The 10,917-nt window shown below is 37.9% G+C and overlaps 3 protein-coding genes across 8 annotated transcripts in view; 2 read left to right on the top strand and 1 right to left on the bottom strand.

Annotated features, from left to right (window-relative positions):
- The window catches only part of nedd1 (NEDD1 gamma-tubulin ring complex targeting factor), a 7,164-nt gene extending 3,193 nt beyond the window's left edge, over nt 1-3,971 (top strand). Inside the window, 10 exon segments of the mRNA XM_084397643.1 lie at nt 648-801; nt 921-1,052; nt 1,150-1,194; nt 1,307-1,411; nt 1,910-1,954; nt 2,051-2,223; nt 2,302-2,485; nt 2,564-2,672; nt 3,011-3,077; nt 3,189-3,971. Of these exon segments, the coding sequence (XP_084253769.1) occupies nt 648-801; nt 921-1,052; nt 1,150-1,194; nt 1,307-1,411; nt 1,910-1,954; nt 2,051-2,223; nt 2,302-2,485; nt 2,564-2,672; nt 3,011-3,077; nt 3,189-3,293 (1,119 nt within the window). The 3' untranslated portion in view covers nt 3,294-3,971.
- Nucleotides 3,972-4,229: 258 nt separating this feature from the next.
- lyrm5b (LYR motif containing 5b) lies at nt 4,230-6,026 on the top strand. 3 transcript variants are annotated; one of them, XM_084396865.1, is made up of 4 exons: nt 4,237-4,304; nt 4,378-4,452; nt 5,271-5,351; nt 5,732-6,026. In XM_084396865.1, exons 3-4 carry the CDS (start codon nt 5,307-5,309, stop codon nt 5,939-5,941), a joined length of 255 nt encoding a protein of 84 aa, XP_084252991.1. In that variant the 5' UTR covers nt 4,237-4,304; nt 4,378-4,452; nt 5,271-5,306; the 3' UTR covers nt 5,942-6,026. The 3 variants fall into 3 exon arrangements, with proteins under 3 accessions (XP_084252989.1, XP_084252991.1, XP_084252990.1); XM_084396863.1 differs by lacking the exon at nt 4,378-4,452 and having other exon boundaries at nt 4,230-4,304; XM_084396864.1 differs by lacking the exon at nt 4,237-4,304 and having other exon boundaries at nt 4,318-4,452.
- A 47-nt stretch (nt 6,027-6,073) lies between these two features.
- LOC311282825 (uncharacterized protein) lies at nt 6,074-10,759 on the bottom strand. Of its 4 annotated transcripts, none has more exons than XM_084396859.1 (11): nt 10,631-10,759; nt 10,015-10,253; nt 9,850-9,904; nt 8,191-8,698; nt 7,969-8,114; nt 7,814-7,894; nt 7,584-7,707; nt 6,873-6,979; nt 6,667-6,788; nt 6,495-6,594; nt 6,074-6,413 (listed from the first exon to the last, which is right to left on the bottom strand). In XM_084396859.1, exons 2-11 carry the CDS (start codon nt 10,194-10,196, stop codon nt 6,351-6,353), a joined length of 1,488 nt encoding a protein of 495 aa, XP_084252985.1. In that variant the 5' UTR covers nt 10,197-10,253; nt 10,631-10,759; the 3' UTR covers nt 6,074-6,350. The 4 variants fall into 4 exon arrangements, with proteins under 4 accessions (XP_084252985.1, XP_084252987.1, XP_084252986.1 ...); XM_084396861.1 differs by having other exon boundaries at nt 10,361-10,748; XM_084396860.1 differs by having other exon boundaries at nt 10,400-10,682.
- Nucleotides 10,760-10,917: the final 158 nt, after the last annotated feature.

The raw sequence follows: 10,917 nt of genomic DNA on the forward strand, positions 1-10,917 counted from the left end.
GATTTTTGTGTAATTTATGCTGTTTTAGTGATTTATGTATTTTTGGAAGTAATGTAGCTTGCAGTGTGTTTATATAAAATTAGAAATTGTATTTCATTAGTTTTAATTCATTTAATACAATTTTCATTAATGTATAAGATAATTATTTCTTACATTTTATTTGTTTATTTACTTTTTACTTTTTTTGAACATTATCTGTTATAATTTTAAAACAGTCCTAGGAATAATTATTAAAACATTTCAGATGGAGAATGTATAATTCATTGATTCAATTATGTAACATACAGTGTGTTTTTATGAATTTAGAATTTTTATTTAATTAGTTTGAATTAATTTAATTAAATGTTAATTAATGTTTTAAATATAATTGATTTATTTAAAAAAAAACACACATCTGATATAGTTTTAAAAATCTGTTCTAGGAATATTAAATAAATGATTGTGATTATGATTAAAGTATGTAACATGCCATGTGTTTTATAAGAAATTAGACATTTTAATTTATTAGATTTAATTAATACATTTTTATTTTACTAGAAAAAATACACACTTCCCTGAAATAAAGTATTGTCCCTATGTTCAATAATGTTTACTTGTGAATACTTCTGACTATAATGCATATTTAAAATCCAGCCCTGTTTCCACAGTCCACTAAAACATCCAGCAAGTCTTCTCAGTCAAATAAGCGGATTTCAGTAAAACTGAGCGGTCAGCAGACGGGACCTTCCACTCCAACATCTGCAGTCCCTCCCAGTGTGCCTGGTTCTGATTTTCCTGGAGATGGCCAAGCCCAAGTCACAGGTCAGCCTTCCTCTTCTATCTTGGCTATAGAAGGTTTTATTTTTGCTCAGTTAGCATTAAAGCCTTGTTTGTAGCTTTTGCATTGGTTTTAACGGTGCCGAATGTGTCGTCTCTTATAGGCCCTGCAGGTGAGATGTTCTCCCGAGAGGGCGAGGGTCAGCACAGTCAAGATCAGCTGCCCAATGTGGAGAAATTTAGTGGCATAGGTCGGAACAGCCTAAACCTGGATATTTTCTCCCCACTTAATGATGGTAAAATCGCTGATGTTGCTTCATTTGCATTTTTCATGGATTGTCCTTGTCTTCTCATTTCATGGGTCCATAATGTGCTTTTCCATCCTCTCTGCAGGTTTCAAAACACATGGTTTTAGTGATACTCCGACTTCAAGAAATGGTGAGTGTTTTCAGCTTTTTGTTTATTATGTTCAATCATGTATGGCAGAGTTCAAGAGATTATGAATGTGGCGTGCAATGATTACATGGCTCAATGATTGTTCGACATGTAGGAGGCAGTATAGATATGTTCTCGAGGGAAGCAGAAGGTCAGCACTGCACTGACCGGTTCACAGTCGGCAGAAACAGCTTGGACATCTTTTCACCTGTTCGAGATGGTGAGGGAACTTTTCACAGCTTTGGCCTCTATTTAATGTGTACACTTACTACCGTTGCCATTTTTAAGATTTGTTAATGTTCAAAAATTCACCAAGGCTGCATTTATTGATAAAAAAATCAGTAAAACGGTAATATGATTACAATTTCATATATTCCTGGTGCGAAGCTGAATTTTCAGCATCATTACTCCAGTCTTCAGTGTCACATGATCCTTCAGAATTCAATCTAATATGCTGATTTGCTGCGCAAGAAACATTCCTATTATCATCAATGTTGAAAACAGTTGTACTGCTTAATATTTTGTGGAAACTATAATACATTTTTTTCAAGATTATTTGATTAGAACAGCATTTATTTGAAACTTTTTTGATCAATTTAAAGTGTCCTTTATGAATACAAGTACATACTGAGCTTACTGACCCCAAACTTTTCATTGCTAGTGTATGTGTGTGTACACATGTATATACATATTTACTAATTAAACCATATCTCTATAGATTACAAAGGGCACAGACTGAGTGATGCATCAAGTGGAAAGAAAGGCAAGTTTGTACTAAAGACATTTTAATAAACTGTAATGAGCAAAACAACATGGTTTCATCTACCTTTACCAACATAAGCACTTCCTGTGTTACTAGACTTTGAATACCTACCTCATTTCCCTGGTGGGTCGTCCCAGAGGAAGACCCCATTGGGCACTCCAGGAAGTCGCTGCTACAGTCCATCTGTGGTTCAGACTCCTCCACCAATCAAAGAAGAGGAGCCCATCACTACCCCACCACAACAGACTGATGTACAGAATGGCACCAAGGTCCAACTCGTTTTGATTATCATCCAACACATTTTTGTATTCATGAATTCAACTTACTTTCCTCTGGATTATTGACAGGTGGAGAAAAATAACGGCCTCCGCCACGAGTATGATGTCATAACCACGCCACCTGCTGCTCAGAGCACACGCGTTCAGTCCACGCAGCCGCTCAACACTCCTGAGGCCAATCAGAGGAGAGATCTGCTCACCCAGCTCACCTATGATTCGCCTGTCAGCGGAGCTCCTCCTGCAGCTGCACCCGGTATGTTTGAATGGGCCACAATTAGATTAAAATGAATTTTAATGGGACACAATGTGTGACAGATGTTTTGATCTAAAGCTCCAGCGGCAGCAGTCGTATCTGGAGCCGAGGGCCGTGGAGCTCCACTCACCGCCGTTCAGATGAGCTTTGTCCGTAACATGATCCACGAGGCACTGGAGGACTTCAGGTGAGTCACCACATATTTGTCATTAGAGTCATTTCGAGATCACAGACTGGGTAAACTTAATTTAAAATAACTGTTTTGTATTATTTTATTTTTTTAAATGTTATTTATTCCTGTGATGCAAAGCTGAATTTTCAGCATCATTACTCCAGTCTTCAGTGTCACATGATCCTTCAGAAATCATTCTAATATGCTGATTTGCTGCTCAAGAAACATTTCTTATCAAATTAATTGAATTTATGAATTGAAACTATGTATGTATATACACTAATTAAACCATACATTCTTTAGTCATTTAGATATGACTGACTAAACTAACTCGAAATTGTTGTTTCCTCCAGGGACACCTGTCATAGAGACATCATCAATCTACAAGTGGAGATGGTTCGCCAGTTCTATATTCAGCTGGTACATTTGTTTCTTTTTCCAACCAAATCCATAATTAAATAGCTTGAAAAAGAAATTTAAAGGTAAAAATGAATATTACACCCCTTTAATAGTGACATTTATCTTTTACAGAATGAAATCCATGGTCTGATTGAGAAGTACTCGGTGAACGATTCGCTCGTGGAGGAGATAGAAAGACTGAAGGAGGAAAACAAACGACTGCGAGCCAATTATTAATGTGTCTCCCACTGCGGCAGTCCGGAATACTGACCGGAATCAGAGGACGGATAGTAGCTCAAGTTTCTACTGGTGCCTTTACTCTGCAGACCACCGCCCACAGTCTGCTTTTCCATTTGTCATATTGGCACACGATTTTGTATTTGTTTCAGGTTATAAAGCGTGTTTTGTAAGATTTATATGCCTTATAATCAGATAGCAAGGAAGAGAACACGCTTTGTTTTTTCTCCAAGGTGTGTGTTTTGTATATCCTGACTAGTTTACAGGAAAAAAAATGACACGTATTGGCACTTAGGATTGTAAAAAGCATGAATGTGATAGAGTGAAGAAACATCTCAGCGTGGATTTTGCCACTTTTGAATTGTGCTCGTTTGAAATTGTTGTCCGGATCATTTTTGCAAACCACATGCCAAAAATGAAAGGCCCACTGGTGTTTTTGTCTAAGAGTAGAACTGTAGGTGTTTTCCAGCTTTAAAAGGAGTGTATGGAGATTGTGTGAATGCTAGTGCTTCAATACATGACTTCTTTTGAATTAGTTTCATACGATCTTGACAGTGCATTTGGCAACAAAGCAAAAGACTAACTCAAAAACATTGTCCTGTACACTGTGCACCTAATCTGCATTTGTAAGGTGTCTTCCTATGGCCTGGCCTAAATAAATTATTTCTGCATTCATCTAAAGCTGTGTTTTCTGTTTTGTACTAGCATGACTATCAAATGAAAAGGTATGCGTAAACAATTTTGAGCGCTAAGATTGTTTTTACCTTGAGGACTTTTATTTTGCCTAAGAGGTCTATGGTCAGTAAATAAAATGTATGTTTTACGTAAATATTACCTTGAACTGTTTACGTATAATAGCAGCAATAACATTCTATTTGTAGCCAGCTAGTGTATCAATTATTGAAACTTTTGAGGACTTTTATTTTGACTTCATGTTTTCGACGACTGCAGATGTAACACTCCTATTTATGGTTTTTAAAGCGGCCAAAGGGCAATATGACACATTAGCAAGTAAGTAGATTAAAAACAACTCTTGTCCTTTTTAGTTTTAAAGTGTTACAGCTTAAATCTTTTCTGTATTCAGTCTTGAGATTTTATGGCCGTCTGCTTTGAAAAACCTTGAAAGATAGTCAACAGTCCAGTCATTTTATGAAAAAAGGTAGGACAAATTGCAACAGAAAGTAAACAACTGATTTTGTATCCTCAATATATGCTGAGTAAGGGAAAAAAAGCCCCGAAGAATCCCATCAGGGGGAAGTTTAGGGAAAAAACCCTATGATTCATACGCCTATTCATTCTTTTTCTTCACGTGAATAGGGTACACAAATTTAACCTTTAGATATCACCATGAAAATTACTGAGTTGATTACTTACATCAAGACAAACAAAAATGTATTACAAGTTTTTTTAAAGTGTTTGTTAACATGGACAAACGGTGCATAATCTAATTACGTGTGTGCTAATTTGAATAAATACCACAACAGATCTAAACATTGGGTATAGCCTGGTGAAAATGTCTTGTTGATATATAACAGTAAACGACTTAATGTTAAGGTCTGAATGGAACCCATTTAGGCTACCGTGGGACTGTTTCTGGGGGATGAGTTTGAGGGAAGAACAGGAGACAAAGGTAAGGAGAATGCAGAAGACAGGTAGGTAAAAGTGAATCCCCAGAAACAGTCCCATGGACCCAGTCCCAAACCCCATCTCTGCAATAATAATGAATAAAGGCTGGCTTAAAGTACTTCTTCCTGCCTCTATGTATTAATGCTCATGGGTAGCCTAAATGGGTTCCATTTAGACAGAATGAATAGGTGTATGAATAGGCTATATTTGGGTCTTTTTCCAAACTTTCCCCTAATGGGATTCTTCAGGGCTTTTATTGAGGATACAAAATCAGTTTGAGTTTGCTTCTGTTGCAATTTGTCTTAGGTTGACCCCCATTTTGGCTTAAAATGACTGGACTATTATACGCAGGTTGTGTTAGGCTGAGATCAGAACAATCACTGGGAAATGGCCAATCCACTCCGAGCAGAGGTAGCGAAACTGTACAAAACTGTGAGTACACTGCCCCCTTCTGCTTTTAAATGCCATATGTAATATACACATACATAGTATGTGTCACTAATTTTATAATTGTAACAGTGTCACAGGTGTTTTAAATCTTAGCAAATACAAGGTTTTGAGTCAAAAGTCCAGCTACAGTGAAAATGTCCCATTATTTTTGGTAGCAAAACAACTGTTGTTGTCTATGCACAAAATGACCTCCAAAAATATCTATACACTCAAATATATTAATTGTAGTAAACAGTGTGACGACTAGCCACGGTCTACGTCACGGCCTTCCATATCACGAAAATGAACATATTAAAGTATTTCTACTGCCTGCAAACATCTGTGACTCCTGTAATCCTGTCTTATGATTCTTCTGCTTGAAGTTGCTGTTTCTTGGACGGGAGTATCCGAAAGGAGCCGACTATTTCAGAGACAGACTGAGGGCTGCGTTTGTCAAGAATAAAGATGTGCGAGACCCAGAGAAGATCAAAGAGCTCATCAGCCGAGGAGAATTTGTGGTGAAAGAGCTCGAGGCGCTGTATTACCTCCGGAAGTACAGAGCTTTGAAGAAGCGATATTACGAAACGGAGTGAATAAAATCTCATGCTGCGCGTGTGCCCACTGTCATTTACATAAACAATAGCAATGTAAAGACTGTAATAGCTACATGTATAATTTATTCTCCTAATTACATCACAAAAATACAATAAAAACAGGCAAAAATGTACAGAAATGGATTTTATTGGAAGATCATAACAAATGCAAATTTCGCTATTGCTAACGGTGTTGAATTGTTGCCACTGGTGTGATTTTCATATCTGATATGTTTTAGAAGGATCTTTCTAATAAATCAGTTGCTTGGCAGTGCCTTATGCTGGTTCAAACACCAGACAATACTACTCATTTAAAAAGTGTTAAATAACACTCAAAATAAGACTAAAAGACAAACGGAGTCACATGACCAGCTGTGAGGTAGAAACTGAGTCCTGAAGTTGTGCGCGCTCAAGAAAAACCACCACTGATATCTGATATATCCGCTCTGCAGATGGGACAGGTGGCGTTTTCCTGTAAGAAAAGAGGAAAAATGATTAGCAAAACATGACTTTGAAATGAATTATGGGATTGTGTCGTTAAAGCGAGCCAGACCTTTAGCCAGCGGTCGATGCATTTCACGTGGTAATCGTGGAGACATGGAAGCATCCTGAGTCGTTCACCCGCCTTGTACTCGCTGAAACAGATCTGGCAGCTGCAAAGACAGTATGATTACAATATTGCATTATGGGAAATCTCATTTGTGGCGTCCTGCTCTGTGACTTACTCCGTCTTTCCTGCGCTGTGTGCGGGATCGTAGGTTTTTATGGGCAGCCGTTCGATCTCGGCCTTAGTCAGAGTGTTCTTGGATACTACAGCACCTTGTTGCTCCTCGAACGCTAAGAGAGCCTTATAAAACAATGAATAATATCAAAGATGAGGAAGCACGCAATAATTAAGCATGTGATTTCTGTGAAGTAGCATAACTCAAACCTCATAATTATTTCCCTGGCTGTCATCAAACATGTTCGTTTGTGAGCGGGCCGTTCTGCGTCGGGAATTATGAGCTCTGCTGGATTGCCGACGACCCTGTTGTCTGCCTGTCCAATACAAAATTAAATAAAACTAAATGTATATATTTTAAAATAAATAAACAAATATACAGTAAGAATTATTTTTTTAAGATGCATAAAATGTATTTTCTATAAATGCTGTTCTTTTGAATTTTCTATTCATCAAAGAATCCTGACACATCTATCACAGTTTCCACAAAAATATTACTCTTCAACATTGATAATAATAAGAAATGTTTCTTGAGCAGCAAATCAGCATATTCGATTGATTTCTGAAGGATCATGTGACACTGAAGACTTGAGTAACGATCCTGAATATTCAGCTTTGCGTCACAGGAATAAATTACATTTGAACTTATAGTAAAAAATTAAATAATACTTACTGTATATATTACTGATTATATTATTCACAATATCACTGATTTTACAGTATTTTAGATCAAGTAAATGCAGACGTGATGAGTATAAGAGCCTTTTTCCGACCACAACGTTTGGCCAGCAGTGTATATATTTATTTTTAATTATATAAATATATAAGTGATTAAAATCTTTAATTCAAATGAAATCATCAGGACAGAATCAAATGAATTCTATTTGAGCTGATATATCTGGATCATCTATGGTGACTTACGGGGTTGTTCTCCAAAGATGGCCTGCTGTAGCTCTGCAAGCTCAGTGTCTCCATGTGAGAACGAAGCCGAGTTCATCAATGAGGCCCAAGGAGAGATCCAGCCCAAACCAACATAGGGATCAACCTGCATGAAACCTGCATCACTTTCTGTTTGCTTATGATCACAGCACCATCATTCAGCGCTCGGAAGAAACACAGCAATACGAATAAAGTAAAAAACAACAACTGACCATATGGTTGTGGCTGTTTCTACTTGGCGATCTGTTCTGTTGCCTCTGCTGCTCCATCCGCTCCTCAATATCAAACTGTTCCTGCACACACCAGAATAGCAGAGTTAGTCACTTCCCTAATGTTGCTCGATAAGGACCAGCAGAGCGCGTCGTACCTGAAGGCTTTTGGCATACGCCTCATCCTCAGCCATCTGAATGGAGCGGACCATGCTCTCGTCATCATCAACATCATCCTCTATGACGACAATATCTTCTGGGATCGGACATAGAGGTGAACTTGCTGGCCCTTGCATTCTCTTTGCTATAAACAAACAGAAAGACTCATTATAGAAAGGTTAATGAGGAATACCAAACGTGTAGATCCTGGTTAACTGTACCTGCATCCAGTAGTAAAGCTTCATCCTCAGTGGCGAGTAAAGGGAAGTGTGCTGTTGTACTTTTAGAGGCTTTAGATTTGGTCTTGCTGTAGATGCTCTTTTTGGACCTCTGTTCCCTTCCATTACTTGCGTTTAGTGTCTTTTGCATAGAGGTACGACCGGTCAGTAGCAGCTCGTTTAAATATGTCGGATCACTAGTTTGATCCGGTGCACATGTGGAAGACCCAGCTGAGGACGAAGGCTTGCAAGATGCAGAAACATGAGAGGCAGAGGAGGTTGCTGGACGTGGAGACTCCAACCATGTAAAATCAGAGGGTAAAAGAGACGAGGCCGTTACAAATCCATTCGCTCCCGGCGTAATGCCGGAGTATCCGCTCAGTGAACTTGGATTTGAGTCCTCCAGTCTGCGCCGCTTCATTGTTCTTAGGGAGGCTGGAGTGGTGTTGAGGTATCCTGGGATGTGTTCTCGTCTTTCCCATTTTTTCTCATACAAACAGGACGAAGTCGCCTACAATTAAGAACAACGTTTTAATCAAGCATAAAAACATTTATAAATATAATAGAAAAAAATTTATCTTCTGAATGGAATACTAGAATTCTGAAATTGCATTCTGTTTTGTACTGTATTGCAATTTCATATCACTTCAGGTGTCTTGGTAGCAGAGGTGGACAGTAACAAAGTACATTTACTGTACTTAACTACACTTTTTGAGTATCTGTACTTGAGTATGATTTTTTTTCTGGAAACTTTTTACTTTAACTTCACTACATTTGAAAGACAAATATCGTACTTTTTACTCCACTACATTTCTGTCAAGGTCCTTGAGTAGAAAATAGTAACGTCAGTCAGGGGATGATTTTGGTTGGAAATTAAAGTCGGGTTGATGTCAGAACCCGACTGATGTTGGTTTCTGACGTCAACCCCGATTTTCATTTTCAACCACAATACAAAGTCTGTCCAACGTTGGATTCTGACATCAACCTGATTTTCATTTTCAACGTTGGGTTTGGTCTTCTAAATGCGAATTTTGTCATTGTTTTGTAGCACACTAGCTTATAGATAACAGTATGGCAAACATATTCATACTAAAAGCCAAAAAACTTTAAATAGGGCACTTCTGGAGGGAACAGCCATTTGTGTGTCCGAAACCATTGTGGACGTTAATGAGTGCATTTATTCAATCTCACATTTAATTTATTTAGAAATAAATTTGATATTGATACCTCAGGTAGGTAGGCAGACATAGATTCAGAGGCATAAGGTACTCTAGGCTAAGTATTACATACAACAATGCAACAATAATAAAACCATGCATTGACATTTACTTTTAAAAACGAGCACTTCTGTACTTTTACTTAAGTAAAACTTAACAACTTTTACTTGTAACAGAGTAATATTTGACCAGTAGTATCTGTACTTTCACTCAAGTAAGGAATTTGGGTACTTTTTCCACCTCTGCTTGGTAGTGCTGGAAATGAAAGATCAAGCATGCAGGGAAACAGTATTCTCTGTTGCACACTGCACATTTTAGCAAATGTAGTAGGACATCCAAAACTGGTATGCATACAGAAAATGTTATACTGTGCGTACTGCATACATACTACAGAAATAGATTAGTATAGTAGCATGGCAATGTGAACTAGCCCTTTTTCTCTTACCACACTTTTGTCGTCATCTTTTTGTGAGTGTCGTTTTCCTCTGTGAATCAGTGGGCTGTAAAATTAAGTTATTTGCTCTAGTTAATATGAATTAACGAATTGTCTATTACATGCCAAACATACAAATAATTTATATTAATATGATATTTACAAATGAAATAGTACCTAGGGGTCTCGGGAACAAAAGTGGAGGAGAATTCATGAGACAGCTGAGGGTCTTCAAACAGGTAGTCGCTGTCATTCAACAGACAAGCGTTGTTCAGGGAGTCCGGAGTGTCTGGCTCCATCCGAAGACTGTACAGAGGACAACCGGCCTCTGAGTCTGAGCTTTTCTGTAGGTCATCCATCACTTCTGAATATGGCTTAAAGTGTTTGTACTTTGGCTATAGCTGAAAGGCTGTGTGCTGCGGAGTATAGGAAGAGGGGAAACAAGACACGAAGATACATAAAAGCCTCTTTAAACGCATCAAGACCATGACGATTTGTAATTATGCCCCCTTTAAATGTTCACCTTTTATACTTAATATCTTACGGACAGGCAAAAACGTACAGTTCTTTGTTAGTGAATTTAGGTATTCATGATATCCACAGACAGGAATTCGCGGTCCTCCGGGTGTGAGCGAAAAAAAACAGTATCGAGGTGTTTAACGTTAGCCAACTGACCTGCGGCGAAGCAGCCGGTTGGATTCGACGTTTAATCGAAGCTGGTAACCGTTTAACAAGCAATTACATTAAAATCGTAGGGCCATAGTTTACTATGGAATTGGAATACATAACTCACCATCTTTACAAATCAAACCACTGTGCAAAAATCTTCGTTTATATACCGCATCGGCGAACAGGGAAGTCACAATGGAAAACACCGCCATAGAATTTTCGGGGTTTTTTCCGGTGACGCCACTTCCGGCACATGGATAGTTGTATTTAAAGGATCCTTATATATTTTTTTACTCTCATGTAAAGAAAAAGCCTTATCTTATTCAAATGTCAAGCGCGTTTAACTTTTGTCAAATGTTTAGTAATTTTTTTTTCTTGAAATCTATTTGAATGTTCATTGATATAAACCAC

Source organism: Rutilus rutilus, assembly GCF_951802725.1.
Source record: "Rutilus rutilus genome assembly, chromosome: 23".
NCBI classification, from domain to species: Eukaryota; Metazoa; Chordata; class Actinopteri; order Cypriniformes; family Leuciscidae; genus Rutilus; species Rutilus rutilus.

Bases quoted from the DNA above. Each gene is read 5' to 3' on its own strand.
- lyrm5b (XM_084396863.1), top strand. From the start codon at position 5,307: ATGGCCAATCCACTCCGAGCAGAGGTAGCGAAACTGTACAAAACT. The intron at 5,352-5,731 runs GTGAGTACACTG...TTCTGCTTGAAG, and splicing joins TAGCGAAACTGTACAAAACT to TTGCTGTTTCTTGGACGGGA.
- LOC311282825 (XM_084396859.1), bottom strand. From the start codon at position 10,196: ATGGATGACCTACAGAAAAGCTCAGACTCAGAGGCCGGTTGTCCTCTG. The intron at 8,699-9,849 runs GTAAGAGAAAAA...TCTTAATTGTAG, and splicing joins AAGATGACGACAAAAGTGTG to GCGACTTCGTCCTGTTTGTA. The intron at 6,595-6,666 runs GTAAGTCACAGA...CTGTCTTTGCAG, and splicing joins CACAGCGCAGGAAAGACGGA to CTGCCAGATCTGTTTCAGCG.